At 43.7% G+C, this 15,775-nt stretch overlaps 2 protein-coding genes and 1 pseudogene across 5 annotated transcripts; 2 read left to right on the forward strand and 1 right to left on the reverse strand.

Annotated features, from left to right (window-relative positions):
* Window positions 1-15,775, forward strand: part of LOC124320441 — a 313,411-nt pseudogene that overhangs the window by 174,492 nt on the left and 123,144 nt on the right.
* LOC124320222 (proline-rich protein 36-like) lies at window positions 1,059-13,661 on the forward strand. 2 transcript variants are annotated; one of them, XM_046782976.1, is made up of 9 exons: window positions 1,059-1,572; window positions 6,200-9,650; window positions 10,394-10,661; window positions 10,794-10,861; window positions 11,344-11,504; window positions 11,584-11,714; window positions 12,522-12,701; window positions 12,795-12,933; window positions 12,964-13,661. In XM_046782976.1, exons 1-9 carry the CDS (start codon window positions 1,428-1,430, stop codon window positions 13,107-13,109), a joined length of 4,689 nt encoding a protein of 1,562 aa, XP_046638932.1. In that variant the 5' UTR covers window positions 1,059-1,427; the 3' UTR covers window positions 13,110-13,661. The 2 variants fall into 2 exon arrangements, with proteins under 2 accessions (XP_046638932.1, XP_046638931.1); XM_046782975.1 differs by having other exon boundaries at window positions 12,795-13,661.
* Window positions 13,594-15,627, reverse strand: LOC124320362 (serine--tRNA ligase, mitochondrial-like). 3 transcript variants are annotated; one of them, XM_046783218.1, is made up of 5 exons: window positions 15,585-15,627; window positions 14,842-15,523; window positions 14,593-14,777; window positions 13,914-14,258; window positions 13,594-13,846 (listed from the first exon to the last, which is right to left on the reverse strand). In XM_046783218.1, the coding sequence occupies exons 2-5, from the start codon at window positions 15,499-15,501 to the stop codon at window positions 13,681-13,683; spliced, it is 1,356 nt and encodes a 451-aa protein (XP_046639174.1). In that variant the 5' UTR covers window positions 15,502-15,523; window positions 15,585-15,627; the 3' UTR covers window positions 13,594-13,680. The 3 variants fall into 3 exon arrangements, with proteins under 3 accessions (XP_046639174.1, XP_046639176.1, XP_046639173.1); XM_046783220.1 differs by lacking the exon at window positions 15,585-15,627 and having other exon boundaries at window positions 14,842-14,903; window positions 15,111-15,578; XM_046783217.1 differs by lacking the exon at window positions 15,585-15,627 and having other exon boundaries at window positions 14,842-15,578.

Genomic DNA, 15,775 nt, shown 5'->3' on the forward strand with positions numbered 1-15,775 from the left:
AAAAACGTCGCCATATTGAACAATTGAAAAAAGCATCGTGATTCTAGAGCCAACCAGGAGATTTGTTTGCATTAAAAAAAAAAAAACTGGCAGGGTCGATCGTGACACGACAGGTAAAAACTGAACGAAACAAAAATTACCTATTCAAAAAGAGAGAGAGAAAGGAGAGAGAATTGAAAAAGGAGGTTTTATATTTTTTCGTCTGTTTGCTGTTGATTAGCCATAACGCCTTATTCCTTTATATGTATATATACAACTCAAAAGGTCTTTTGAGTCAACCGAGACTCTCGATTGTTGTTTGTACATTTTTCCCCCCTCCTTCCTTCTCTTGGTAACAGGAAAGTCGTGAACCGGAGGAGGGGGGAGGAATCTGATTTTGATTCCCAGCAGAAGAAGAAGAAGAAGAAGAAAGGAGGTTGGGTAATAACGCTGCAAAGAAGAAAAAACAAAATTATTTTGTGTGTTCATGGTCGGTCATGGAACTCGGATGCAAATGATTGTCATATCCCAATAATGCAACTGGACCCACATGTTTTTTCTTCGACATCAATTATTATTATAACCAAAAGGTTATTTAGCAATCCGTAAGGTGCATCCATTTGACCTGAGAGAACTGGTACCCTAAGGGATGAATATTTTGCAGCCCCTTCCTCCATTATTATTATTATTTTAGCATAAAAATCTCAAACAAAAACATCCCATTTTATTAAGCGAAAGTCTCAATAGTCGTATACTTCTTACCTTCTTATTCACCTGGCACATCAGCATATTTAGCGTCTGGGGGCTTTACCAATGACCCTGAAGACACGCACACACACAGCTCAAAAAATCCGAGAGCTAAGCGTCCCCTCTCTCTCTCTCTTTTTACCTTCTAAAAAGACGTCACCTGGTAAATAAAAAGATATCTACAAGCCCAGAGGGGAGAGGAGATGGTGAAGGTGGGAGTAGAGAACCCCCCCTTCTTCTTCTTCTTCTTCAGGTATGGAAGGAGGAGGGAGGTGGAATAAATATACTGAAGGGGAAATTCAACAACTTTCCTTTCTGTAAAAAGAGACTGGTGGAGGTAAGAGAAGGTTCTCTCCTGGAAAAATGTTTTGGGGCCAGTTTCGCCAAGGCGTTCGCGGCAGCAGCTAGTCACTGGACGTCGCTCCTGCTCAATAACTTTTTTGGTTCAACTGTGCTGTTGTTGAAACAACAATTTGTTGACACGTGGAATAATTGGTGAATTACTTCGTTCTGGTTTGAAAAGCTATTCCAATCGGAATTACGAGGAGATATGCCGGCCGCCATTAGCAGGAAATTTGAATAAGAAACAAATTTGTGTGTGTGTGTCTGTTCATCGCAAAAGTGTCGATTCAAATTTCGTGAATTGAACAAAAAAAAATTGAATCGAGAGATTATTGTCTTGGAGGTTGTTGTGGTGTCGGATGACCCGAGTCATCACGTCCGTTGGCCGTCGTAATCCGACCGGCCGGATGACCATCCCATCCAGCAAAATGAAACGGTTGACGTTGTTGTTTCTTGTGGGCTGCTTCTGCTGTTGCATCGGCGGCGCAATGTCGCAACGGACGGGTAAGAGAAGATGATTATGTCTATACCACTTTTGTTTTTTGTTGTTGTTGGCTCGTTTCGTGACGACGTGTTTTGACCTTTAAACGGATGCGAGGCACGGCGCACCTTTAATCCGGCGGGCGCCATATTTCGTCCTCGAACCGCCCACGCTTAAATTTTTTCTCCTGTCGAAATCGTTCATTTTCTTCTTTTTTCACGATTACTCACGAGCGATATTATAATGTAGACCACACACCAAATATGGCGATGGATTAACTAGACCTTGTCAATATGATGCGGTTTTCGGCGGAATTGTCATTATTAGAGAAAGAGAGAGAAAGTTAAAACCGTACAATGGCCAATTTAACGAGTCTAATCAATTAATCACACATCTTTTTTTTTAAAATTTGTCTTATTAATTAATTTCAAATTAATTTCTAAAAAAGTTGTTGTCAGCCAAAAAGAAAACATTTTTCTGGTCGAAACTTTTTCTCTTATTGTTGTCGATTGAATTGGCGATCGTCCGTCACGCAGTCGCCGGCTTTTTTTAAAAAATGTATAAAGGTAAAAAGCGTGAGCATCAACGGGAAAGCCACTCTGAAAGGTATATTATACAACACAGCAGACTCGACCGAGAAAGTTTTTCTCTAGTCATAAAATATCATCAAACTCTCGAGCTGAATATTATTGGCAGCCTCTTCTTCTTCTTCTTTCTTCTTCCAAGGAGAAATTATTTTGATTGTTTGATTCATAAAGAGGTCTGGGTTTTCTCTCTGGTGCCCAGCTGGCCGTCACTATTGGGAGGCTGGCCGAGGCTGACTCCGCTATTAGAGTCACGGTCACAGTCGGGGGGGTTTTCAATTCAAATGCCACAAAAGAATCTTCTTCTTTGAAGCTTTTTTGTGTAACATTTGCGCGTCTGAGATTTATTTTTGTAGGTCACAACGTCTGAGCAATTCGGGCGAATTTGTTGTTGGCATCTCACCGATTCAATCGGAATAAAATGTAGTTGTACTCAGCGAAAGAAAGAGAGAAAGACTCTCGGCTTTTATGAAAAGAGAAGAAAAAGGTGATGGGCTTTACGGAATGTTCCAGCACAGCGCTGCTGGAAAAAGAAAGAGAGAAGAAGGCGGAAGTAGGTCACGTGAGCTCTCGCCCCGCAGCGCAAAAGCAAAAGGGGTCATGTATGAGGTCGGATACAGCATGCCGGCGCTCTCCAACATCCATCAAAGCGAAAAAATTATTAAAACAAAAAAAGAAAAAAAAAAATTATTTCCGGAAGTGAAAATTCTTCAAGTGTTGCGATCCGCACGGATGAATCGGAGCGAATAACAACGGGTTGGCCTTTCTCTCTCTCTTACGTGATGTTATCCGCATTTTTTGAACCATTTAACTAGGCCGGGAAATACATATATAAAATACTAGTAGGAAATGTTTTGTACACGTTCACCCTACATGGATGATCCAGTTATATTGTTGTTATCCAAGAAATGGAGACTGGAACGTTATTTTCTTTTTTAACTAGAAAACCGTCCCGCGTGAAAAAAGAGAAATGTTGTTGTTTACATGTGTGCGTACACCTTTTTTGGCTATTTTAAAAAGTCTAACCTCTTTATGTCATTGTTGTGGAGAGTTAGCTCCCCCCTTCAAACAGCAAACTGGCTTTCGATTGAGGTTAATTGAACTTTCAGATGGGTGTATGACCAACTGTCTATAATAGAGCCTTCGGGTGGCCATTTCTAAGGAAAACGATTTTACTTCCATTTTTATTGGCTCATCTCTGAATTAAATTTCGTTTTTCTTCTTCTTTTTTTTTATTGGTTGATCAAAGAATATAAAAATCAGCCAGTCAATCGTTGCGCAATTTCTACGCGGTTTATATCACTCTCAAAAACATTTTTAACAAGGATGTCTTTCCCAGGTTGTGTGTGTGCCTTACAAGGGATGAGATAGACTCTCTCTCTCCTTCCTTTCATATAGTCCCGTCCCATTTGAGTGCCTGTGTTCGTGATAGTTTAGACATAACTCATCTCCGGAAACTTTTTTGGCTCTGAAATCGTCTCTCCAGTAATACGATACAGTGATTAGAAAGCCACTGGCAAAACCGCCGCCGACAATTTCAATCTTCTTCTTCCTTTTTGCACGCGTTCAAAACACCTCTATATGTATAGTTTGCGCCTATATGATATATACAACAACAACAAGAAAAAAAGTTCACCTGCCATGGCAATTACCCTCGTTTTTTTTCCCCTTCTTCCCTGCGTGTCCGCCGTTAGCGCAAGCCGCTCTCTCTCCCGTTTATACACATGTGTATAGACGAGCTAGGCATTATATAGTATGTCTATACATCTTCACCACCGCAAAGGAGAGAGCCGCTCACGGAGATTTTGATTTTTTTTTTTTTTTTTTTTTGGGCATTGCGCCAATCACGGGCAGAAAAATCGAGAGAGTTTGAGAAATCCGATATCGATCCCCTCTAGGAGACGACATCATTTCGGTCACAATAACTCGGAACAGAACCGGAAAATTATAGAGTCATGCGAGAACAATTCAAATGGCTGGAAAAAATGCGGAATGTCTCTCTTTTATTCAGATTTTTATTTGGGGGGGTTGTTGTTGTTGTTGTTACGGTTGATGCCGTGGTGCGTCTCTGGAAGGATGTCACGCTAGCTTCTTATTTAGGTTGAAATTGTTACAGTTCTCATCACGCTCCCGACCTACATCTCTCCGGCAATCACCCCGGCAGCTTCCTGTTTGGTGTAGATGAGTTGAGCTCTTTGAACTCGGTCACGAACAGCGGGAAAGAATCATAACCGGTACTACACACACAACATGCATTAGATGTTTTCAGTCTGGTGGGAGGTAAATGTTATAATCAACGTCTTCCTCTCTCTCTCTCTCTCTCCGTGTGTCTAAAGTCGTTAGGGCTCGTAAATTTCCGATTGAAAAAAAGAAAGAAAATGAGGTCGGTACTACTCCATTTCAAATTTCCCGCCCATTTTCTTCTTCTTTGATTTTTTCTTGAGCAATTAAAGTTAAAAACCGGTGGAGGGGTATATATCTAATGAACGTTTGTGTAGTTGATTGGGAAAATCACCACTTATGGCCATTGTTTAAATCTCTCCATTGGTTTGAAAAAAGAAAAATGTTTTTGTTATTCACATGGTATTATATCTGGGCGTCGTCGTCATCATCTCCCGGTCTGATTTTCTATTCCTTCCGAGCGTGAATAAAAAGAAAGGGAAACGCGAAAAAATAGAGAGACCAAGAGAGAGACTATGTAATCAAGTAGTATAATATATCCACTTGGCTAACTGGTTGATGGTCTGTAACCGAGAAAATATATCCACAGTACACGCACTTGACAAATCCTCCCTTTTTATTTGAAGGAAAAACAAAAACTTTCACGATGTGCATTTTTGCCTAACGGGAATCTCCATCGCCACACCACACAACAACAACAAGTGAGTGAGAGAAAGGGAAAATTATTCGGCTGGACGGCCGACATTCGGGACTGAAGAATGCACAACTTTATTTCGACTTTGATACCTTCTCTCTCTCTTCCTGGCTGCTTTTTAAAAACAACTCTTGGCCATCCATTTAAAAAAAACAAAAAGGTGACGTCTACAACAACAACAAGAGAAAATCCATCAAAATAGATTGCTCTTCATTTTGCATACGTCCTCCTTCTTCTTCTTCTTCTTCTTCTTGCTAGGTGAATATCAAAACGCCCGTCGGATGGAAGAGCCGAATGGAAGGCGAGTCGTTGGAATCACGCAGATTCCCGGTCGAGGCTATACATACGTACATATTATTCGCCAGCCAGAGAGAGAGAGAGAGAGAAAACGGCTGTTCCACTCTCTAACGTGAGTTTTTCGGGGGAATGAGAGAAAGGGGAAAAGTATCGAGACCTGCCCTTTTGCGTCGCAAGTAGGGCAAACGCCAGTGAGCGGGAGTCGCGCTTGTTATTTTGTTTTCTTTCGTGAGTCGGCAGACCAATTTGGCCGACGACTATATAACTTTGTGCTGCTCCTGCTGACCTATACCGATTCTCTTTTTAACTTTTTCCTCAAAGAATTAAAATCTCTGGCGCAGAGAAGAGAATGAGGAACTCTAATGAGCAGAGAGGAGAAAATGACTCGTTCACAATCCATCTCACGTTTCAAACGAACAATGAGTCGCCATTGTGAACGGATTCCTTTTTATTTCGACTTGATACTAATCGTCTGCAAAAGAATTGTGTCGAGCCACGGTGACGGCAACAATCGTCCGCCATCGATTATTTATATTTCTCCCAAAAATCCTCTTATTGAAAAAATTAAAGTCTAATTTGGAGATTTGCTCGCGCGTCTTTTTCAATATTCAAAAGGACTAGAATTTCCCACTCCAACCCAGCCACCCCCATACTGCGTGAATAGGCAATTTAAAGCGCACATGTATTATATAATGTTGAAAAGATCTATAAGGGAAAAAAGAAAGAAAAAGGGGGTTGGCCCTTATGCCGAGAACCATTACCATACATCTTTTATATTTTATTTTGAAAATGGCGCGCAGACTAGAAAGCCTTATAGACTTGGGTGGATATGTAAAAAGAAAAAATATATATCAGTTATGGTAATCTTGTTGTATTCTTTTTATCTTTTGACAGTTGGCGATGATCGACCATTACGTTTCCAGTCGTTCCCGTCCAATCCTCCGCAATCGTTCCAGCAAATCAACTTTTTCGGGCCGTCGCTTTCACCTCAGCAATCGGCCGCTGATGCCGGGTCGGCGTCGACGCCCAGTCGTCAAGCTCTGTTCTTTTCATCGCTGCAGAATTCCGGCGGCCAACCGTTGGATTCGCGGAATCCGATTTTCGAGTCGCGGGCCGTCAGTCCGTTGTCGACGCTGGCGTCATCGTCGATCGGATCCATTCAAAGAGGCCAGCCGATTCGCAATCCGACGTTAGAAAGTGGATTCAATCCTCAGCGTCAATTGCCCACAGAAGTGGCGGCCAACGCTTTCCCCACCGGCGCCGCCCGGCTAACTCCGGCTTCCACCTCGATCCAGCAGCCGGGCCCGCCACAACGACAAAAGCCCATCGTTCAGTTCCAGTTTAACAGAGACCAGGTTCAACCTATGAACCCGGCGGGCAATTTCAATCGACTCCAACAACCGGAATTGAAATTGGAATTGCTTCCGGAAATACACGATTTCCCTCTTCCGGTTCCCCTTGGATTCCGGACACCGTTTTTCCATCAACAGACTCCACCGACGGAGGTCAAACCCCAAACGGAAGAGCCTAGACCTTCTCCTCCGGAGCCCGTCCAGGAGTCAGCTCCGCCCCCGGAACCTTTAGAAGAATCTCTTCCATTTCCTGTCCAGGAGATTCCGGAAGTTCAACCTCCGGCTCAGATTGAAACCGACGAATTCCAGCGTGTCCGACCCACGATCCAGCAAGAGTCGCCGTTGAACTTTGAACCTCCGGCAACTCCGCGTCCGTCCCAACTTCAAGTATTGAGCGATCAGCCGGAAGAAGCGGGTCGCGACAGCCAAAACAACCGGAGAAATAGATTGAGACGGCCATTGTCAAATGGCGATACGCCGGCGACGGAATTGCCCAACAGTCCGCGACGAGTGCCTCCGGTCCGTGAGAGCAATCCTAATCTGAGACCGGTCCTCCTGGTCGATGACACACCTGCTCTGACGACCGGAAGCTTCCGACAAAGATTCCGTTCGACTACCATCGCCGCTCCATTGACCACCACCGAAGCCGAGGAACAACAACAACCGGTCACGATTCGCACGCGGGCGCCGTTCCTGCGCCCAATACGGCCCAGCACCACCACCACCAGCCGAACTCGTCCGGCCGGTCGGTTATTCACGACGACTCCGCAGACGATTGAAGAAGAAATCACGACACGCGCTCCGGCGACTACCAACCGATTTTTCGGTGGGCGACGGCCAATCAGACCTCTTCCAGTCGAGGAGGAGCCAGAAATCCTGATAACAACCACCACTCAAAGAGCAGCTCCGACGACCGGAAGGGTGCGGAGTAATTTCCGGTTTAATTCACCCGAGCAAACCGTAACGACGACCGTCAAATCCGTCCGGTTTAACACGCCGGAGCAAAGTCGACCTGAAGTTGAGACAGTCCAATCTCCGGTTGTTCCAGTTCCAGTGGACGTTGATGCTCTTGCGGCCAATAGTGTCACCGACAATCAAGGATCTGTTGACCAGCAGCCGGAGTTGATTTCAAAACCGGAAGAAGAACCAGTTGTTGAAGTCACGACCGAACCAGACGTGGAATATTATTACGACGATGTTGTCGATGAAGGTGAATCAACCCAGTCGACCAACGAGACTACTCTGTCCACGACGACGGTGGAAAATATTCCGGAACCATCGACTTCTACGGCTCCTCTGCCTGAGCTTCCAGCGGAAGCCGAATTATTACCACCACCATCGACGGAAGCCATTGCTACGGCTGTTGAGCAGCCAGTGGTGGAGAACGACCACAAACCCATCATTGATGAACCAATCATCCACGAACCGGTTACCGAACAAGTCGTCATCATCCAACCGCCAACAGATGCCGCCGTTGCTGCGGAAGAAGCCGATGGACCTACCACCATCGATGCCGAACAGGTTGAAGAGGCTCCGGCCAATAAGACTCTGCCGACTGCCAACAACAACAACAACAACAACGGTGGTGCTGGGCCTTCCAAATTGAAGATTTTCAATCTGGGTCGTAGGAATACGTCGTCTGTCAATCTGGATAATATCGTCTTTGTTCCCAATTTGGACGGGTTCGTCCTGCCGGCCAGCAGCAACAACCCGGTGACGCCCAACACGGTATCAGTGGAAACCAGTCGAAGTGTGACAGTCGTAAAGATGTCAGTCGACCCATTACCGACGACGACGGAGAGTCCAGCAGGGTCTTTGTTGCCGGGTGACAGACAGAGTAAAGCTATCGCCTCATCCTCATCCAAGACGGACAATCTGGCCAGCAGTCAAACAACTGCTGTTGATGGGAAACAACCGCCGGTCAAAGAAGAGCAGGCCGGTGACAGTTTATTGCCTGAGCCGACCAAAGCCCCGGAAAACCGTAACGACGAATTGGATCTGATCCAGTCGGATTTATTCGACAAGCATTTGAATAACAATTTCAACATGGAAGCCAATAAAGCCACTAATGCCACGACGACGACTCCAGCAGCGCCGACCAGCTCACGCCCGCCATTCCGTCCAGGATTCAAACGGCCTTTCGATTTCTTGGGAACGACAACAACGGCCGTTCCGGCGACCGAACAAATTGAAGTTGTTCCGACATCTTCGACGACTGAAACTGTGGCGGCCGTTTCTACTTCCACCGCGGAGCCATCGACCACAACAACAACAGCGGCTGAAGCGGCCGAAACGACGACATTGTCGCTGTTTGATCGGTTGTTTGGCAAGAAAGTTGTCGCTATGGACGACATTTCCAGTCTCCTTCCACCCGGATTCGAGCCGCCCAAAGAAGTAGAAGAAGCTCCAGTAACTACTCAAGTTGTTGCTCCAGTTACGGAACCGGCCGCTCCAGTGACCCAAGTTTCTGTAGCTCCTGTTGAAGTTGAAGCTCCTAAAGTTGTTCCGGAAGCTCCAGTGGGTCCTCCTCCTCCTCCAGTACTAAACCCGCTAGACAAGATTTTGGGGTCAATCAAAGATGACGACATTTCCGCTTTTCTACCGCCTGGATTCAAAATGGAACAGCCACCGCCGACGGAAGAATCTGCAACAACCACAACAACCACTACAACAACAACAGCCAAGAATCCATTCGCCGGTTTATTCGACACGGCCAATATGGACGACTTGGGCGGTTTATTGCCACCTAATTTCAAACAACATTTGTTCACTCCGGCGCCTAGTAAAACCACGCCCACCGCCGTCACGTCGGAATCATCATCCGCAGTTGCGGAAACTTCCACAGCTTCACCGAGCGAACCTTCAACGACGACGGCCAAAAAGGGTCTAGTCTTCCCGACGAGAGCCAGTCCGGCCCGGACGACCACCAGCGAAAAACCCAAAATTAAACCAACGCAATCCGCCGTCGAAATCAAATCCGGCTGGCCAGTTCGGTAAGTTTTATACCGACGCCCTGCTATAACCTTATGTATTTAAATCCATTCTCCGACGAAAAACAACTTTTGACTATAGGCTTTATCTAGTGAAATCTTCTCAGGTTTTGTCATATCCTTGAAATAATTTCCCTGTGAGTTATAAGATTGTCAAGATTAAGAAAACGTGACGAAATTAATGAATTAGCCGTGACGCCGTCTAAAATTCCAACCGCAATGAAAGAAAAAAGAAAAATAATAATTTTTTAAAATTCCAGTCCATGTGTCGCTCTTATAAAAGGGAACAAAAAGATAAAATGAAATACCTATGTATATAATAAAATAAGGATGAAAACGAAAGGCCACTCCTTTGGTCACTTTCCTTTTCCAGCACTCCCTTTTTTGTACCTCCGAAGACATACAAATGGTGGGTCTAATAATAATCTATACACAGCCAAATGTACTGTTATTATATACGTGAGAAGCCCATAGGAGAGTAGAAACTGGGGCAGGGTCTCGCCTAGAAAAAAAAAAAACAACTAAACCCTGAGGTGGTATTTTACATTCACGCTGTTGTGCACATTTCTATTTCATTTTTCGGAGAAATATATAAATCCTCATTAAGGTGGTACACCTAGCCAAATTTCTTTGCCTGCTGGCAACCTTCCATTCATCATTGGTGGAAATTTTTAATTTTTTATCCTGGACACTTTCCCCTTTGCGCTTGTATATGTAAATTTTTATTTATCTTTTAAATTTCCCAGGGCTACGACGGAATTCACTGGATGGCCATCGCCGCCAACGCAACCTTACTCACCGCCGTCGACCACTTCGACGACGGCCAGAACGACGACGACGACAACAACAACAACAACGACAACAACTCCTCGAGTGACGACCGTCGGGCAATGCGGCGAAGAATGCCGACTGGCCGGCACCATCCGTCTGGTGGACGGTATCGACTGGATGCCGGAATTGTCCGATCACAATACCCGCGAGTGGTATCAATTGGCGGCCATCGTCGAAAATTCGGTACATATTATAATCGCATTATATCATGGAATAATAATAATATAGACTACTAAAATAGATAGTACAGACATTGATCTCATCATGCCCTCGCTAATCATCTCTTTCTTGCATATTATACGTTATTATTATCAGCTGGACGTCGTCTACCAAAGCGGACCATTAGCTCCGTGGTACGCCGGTATTGTCGTCGAAGCTTTCAGGTTGGTTGTCTTTGTTGTTTGCCTATATACTGTATACTTGTTTGCCCAACGTCCAACAGGACGTTCTGATGCGAAATGGCGATGCACTTAACACAATACAGTTCTAATCTATAATAAGAGGAGGGCCAGTTTAGATGATGTGACGCAACTGGCTTAAATCCCTGATGGGTTGTCGCAACTTGTGAGTGCTGAACTGTATACTGTAGAGAGAGAGAGCCGGATGACGTCAACACACACAGACAAAAGGGGGCCAAGTGATTACTCGGGTTGATCGTTAGTCGTTGGTCCCTCAGGGGTGAACGCCATCAATTACGCTGCGACGTGTACACTTTTTTCTGTGTGTGTGTTAAAACGATTTTCGATAAAAGGGCATAGACAAAACGGGGCGCGGTCTGTTATTTTGGGGTATATTATGTATCTGCCCACCATTAGTGTGATTGCGTAATAATAATGAATATTTATTTGATTGTCAATGTATGTAGTCGCGGCAGTGTCTTGGTAGACTATTATCTGAATCTCAACGGCACCACCATTTTGGACACGGGAGAAATTCGCAACTATTTCCACATGTCCCTGGACAAAGAAGGAGAGAATTTCAAACTTGGCAACTACACCGTCGATACCAAATCGACCGACTTTATCGGTAACAACTGGGCCCGGGACAAAATCAATCAATACATTCAATCGATTTTCATAAATGTTTCTTTTTTTTTCATTTCCAGTTTTAAGGCAACCGGTCGTGTCAGGTGAAAAGCAAAGAGTCGTCACCGGTGGAGTTGGAGAGTGGGTGATTGCCGTGATAGTTGTCGGTTTAGCCTCGCTCATCTTCGTCATCGCCTTTGGAACAACGATGGTATTGTCTTTTTCTATCAATAAATTGTATACATCCAAGTATTGATTGCATTGCAGTTGTTGCTGCCGTGTAGCCGGGGACCACGTTAAGTTGAATCGATCGTATTAGGGGGGAAATTGAACCATGTACGCACACATTTGAATAGAGAGAGATTCGCCGAAGAGCTGCGAGGCTCATGCACCTGCTCCGCTGTGTTGCCTGCAACAGTTTCCCCCCCAGCTGTAACATTCTCATTTCTATACAATGAGATGGAGCACGAAAAGAGTATAGTAGTATAGCAGGGAGGGCCTTAGGTAGTGAACTCTTTGATCTCGCATCTATGGCCTTTTGCTATAGAGCTGCTCTCCCCTCTCCGTCTGCCTTTATTTTGTGGGTTGATTCTGTTGCACCGAATTCCCAGTAGCGAACTGCGTGTCGAGTCGTAGGTAGAGGCGACGAGATTTTCTACTTACAGATCAAAGAGCTTTTCTACATTGGAGGAGAGCTTTGGTTCAGGAAAAAATAAAAGAATCGACCAGATAAAAATAAAGAAGAATATAAACTCTCTCTTTCGACAGATCTACTAGTTTAAACCTTCCACATCAATGGCAGGCGGTAGAAAAGTAAACTTGCGGACGGGAAAAGTCGTTAAACGCCGTGAATCGTTATACTACTACACATCTATCCCAACATTCAACAGTCTTTCATGTATTATCCGGACGCCACCAGCACGTCTGAAAGAAAACCTACCCCACCCACCTCCCTATATGTATTTCTAATGGTTATTAATGGCTTTTCTCATTCTTCTTCGTTATATGCAAACAATAGTTGATCCGGCGGAGGAGGCAGCACCAAAGGAAACCCCTGCCGTTGACGGAGGAAATGCTCAACGAACTGAATAAGAATCACATGTCCGGCGCCGATAATGCCGGTGGCGATTCTTTCTACAACGACGAAGTTGCCGATGCTTGGGACCATCGTACCAACTTCCCTACTAAACCTATTAAGGTACTAAATAATCCAATATTCAATTTCTGTTTCACGCAATGTAACAAAACGCTAACGAAAATCCCTCTCTTCTTACATATTTCCGGCGTGCAGCCTCTCCCTAGACCGGCATCAGTCAGCGCTATTCACCAGTCAAATCGGACTCACGGCAGCAGCAGCGGCGGCTACAATTACAATCACTACACCAACTACAATAACTTCCGGCCGCAGCTGCACGACTCGTGGAAATCAGAGTGGGAACGCCAGCCAGTCAACAATCAGCAGTGGGATAGCAGTTACTATGACACTTCCAATTCCGGTACAGCTCCACGGTCGTCCAAAACAGCTCCTACCCGGCCTGCTACCAGCTACGGTCGATACCCGACTTATGGACGTTCACGTCCTTCCAATTTTCACGACGATTTTTAAAAAGGATTTTTTTTTTTTTTTTCATTTCGCTGCTTCCAAGGGAGAATAATAATTCATTTGTTTTTTTTAAAGAAGAAGAAGATGGGAGGAAAACAACTGAAAATTAGGAATTTTTTGTACAGTTTCTTTCTTTTCTCGCCCTCTTTTAAATAATAATAATGTTCTTCCTTGTGTAATGACTCATTGGTATAACATTGTTGTGTGAACATTTCTCCTGCAAATTCCAGTCGATTTTGTGTTTCGTGTGTCCATGTTATAATTCTCTTTTTGTCGATTTTGATTTCCCTTTTTTTGATATATATAGTGAAGCTAAAGGAAGAATTATCAACACGATAATTTGATTCCCTTTGATTGAATTTCCTTTTAGAGAAAAGCCCCCTGTTATTTTATTGCTAACCATTCCCGCGACTTGTGTGGTCGAGAGCTCACGGGAACTGCGACGACGTGAAAATGTTTCCGTATCAAAATTCATTTGATATAATAATGTGTGTCAACGTGTGTATTCTATCAAAGAGAGGAAACAAAATCAATATTAGACGGTGATTTATATCTTTCTTTCTTTTTTGCCCCCTCAACTCGTTTTGTTTTTTTGTGCTTTAGATTTAATCCACTTCATTTTGAAAGGCTGAGTCGGATTTCGAAGCCGTTCCATTCCGTTCAAGTAGGGCTGAAGGACCGCTGGAATAATCACCTCGCCGTTCGATTGTTGGTGCGTCTCCAGTAGAGCGATCAATGTCCTATAGTTACAAATCAATATCAGGGAAAGAGAAATAAGGCTCAGACACAAAAATCAACCATATATACCTAGGTACGGCGCAAGCAGTTCCATTGACGGTGTGCACGAAACGCCGAGTATCTGACGAATCGATACTCTGGATGTTGAGGCGGCGTGCCTGATAATCTGTGCAGTTGCTGGCACTTGAAATCTCGCCGTACATGTTCCTACCAGGCATCCAGGCTTCAATGTCGAACTTTCGGTAGGCGGGCGCACCTAATTCGTGGAGCGGCATGTCCAAAAGTTGGTAGTGCAGACCCAAGCTTGAGAAAAGTTCCTTCTGGATGGCGACGAACTCTTCCAGCAAAGCGTCGCTGGCCGCTGCCTCACCACTCGTCACACCAAACATTTCCACTTTGGTGAATTGATGGACTCTGATACCGGAGCAAAAAAAAAGGAGGCATTAGCACAATGAGAAATCTCAACTCGTGTGTCAATAATATGTTTAAACTACGTGATAGGCCTACTAGACAATCGCAATATGATGAAACTACACGACACTAGATTCCACGAATGGATAGTTATCTACTAATGTCACCTGGTCTGTCCAAACAAATAAAATTTGGCATTCAGAAAAAAAAGAATGAGGGGGTTACTGGCCTAACTATTAGAACTTGTTCATTTTCTCAATAAATATTCACACGGAATAAGGTGGAAAGGAGCGGATTTCAAACTAACTTTTAATTAAGGATCAACCGCCCAGTGTACCTGTAAATGCCTCTTTCCTCCTGGACGTTTGAAGTTTCAGCGCGATAGCAACGACTGACTGCTGCCATTTTAATTGGGAGCTCAGAAACGGGCACTGCTGATCCGGTGAAATAAGAAGCTAAAGCCATCTCCGCCGTACCGGACAAGCATATGTCTCCATAGAACTTGGGCTCCAATTTGTAAACCTTGAAGAAAAAAAGAAGTATTTAAATTGTGGTATTTTTTAAATGTGCAATATAGAGCTTTTACCTGAGTCCTTTCACTTTTAGTGTCCATACCACAACTTTCAATTAGCCTGGAATGAAGTAAATCTGGAACAGAGTATAAGATGAAACCTTTCTTTTCCAATGCATCTACAGTAAAATGAATTAAAGCCTGTTCAAGTTGGGCAAGTTCTTTGATCAAATAATATGATCGTGGTCCTGTGAGATTTCCCAAGTTTTCAGTCCTCAAAAGGTCAAGATCTTTTGCAATCGAGTGGAATTCTAGTGGCTTGAAAGACCAATTGGGTTTTTCACCTGGAGTTTCAACTACATGAGGAGTATCACCATATGCATGCAACCTAGGATGTGAATTGTTGGGTATTTTAAGCGCTTCAGCCAACAGTGTTTTTCTCAATTCCATTTTATCTGCTGATTGCGAGCTGTTGAATTTTGACAGCAACTCCATAAATAATTCGATGCTTCCTGTTCCTTTTCTGGACTTTATGTTGCTTTCTATAGTTTGATAGTTTTTCGGATCACTAAGATAATCAAAGTCCGGAACTGGTTCCCATGATTGACTGGTGAATTGACGAAACTGACTGGAGCACAGTTTTATTCGGCTACAAAGTTTACCCAATTGTACATTTCTGGACATGGAAGGTCGAATCATCGTTTTTTTAAAACAAAGTAAACAGCGTAAACTCATTTTTTCTTCGGGAAACGTGTTCCTAAAAGATGAAAATCAAACATTAAATAAAAAATAAAAAATATAAACATTCAAAATACAACTTGGTTAGTAGCAGACATCAATCGGTTCCAACATCGCCACAATGGGTGTTTTATAATTATTTATTAATTAAGTTATAAGTTATAATTTTATTTTGTAAAAACAAGTCAATAATTTTTTTAAATCTTTTATTAGTTGAAATTTCTAATAAGTTTTATAAAAAACTAGAATGAATTCCCTAAAATATATTTCT

This window comes from Daphnia pulicaria, chromosome 1 (assembly GCF_021234035.1).
Source record: "Daphnia pulicaria isolate SC F1-1A chromosome 1, SC_F0-13Bv2, whole genome shotgun sequence".
Taxonomy (NCBI): domain Eukaryota; kingdom Metazoa; phylum Arthropoda; class Branchiopoda; order Diplostraca; family Daphniidae; genus Daphnia; species Daphnia pulicaria.

Coding starts and splice junctions, on each gene's coding strand:
- LOC124320222 (XM_046782975.1), top strand. CDS start 1,428: ATGACCCGAGTCATCACGTCCGTTGGCCGTCGTAATCCGACCGGCCGG. Junction 1,573..6,199: donor CGCAATGTCGCAACGGACGG/GTAAGAGAAGAT, acceptor ATCTTTTGACAG/TTGGCGATGATCGACCATTA. Junction 11,715..12,521: donor TCGCCTTTGGAACAACGATG/GTATTGTCTTTT, acceptor TGCAAACAATAG/TTGATCCGGCGGAGGAGGCA.
- LOC124320362 (XM_046783218.1), bottom strand. CDS start 15,501: ATGAGTTTACGCTGTTTACTTTGTTTTAAAAAAACGATGATTCGACCT. Junction 14,778..14,841: donor CTAAAAGTGAAAGGACTCAG/GTAAAAGCTCTA, acceptor TTTTTCTTCAAG/GTTTACAAATTGGAGCCCAA. Junction 14,259..14,592: donor GAGGAAAGAGGCATTTACAG/GTACACTGGGCG, acceptor CTCCGGTATCAG/AGTCCATCAATTCACCAAAG.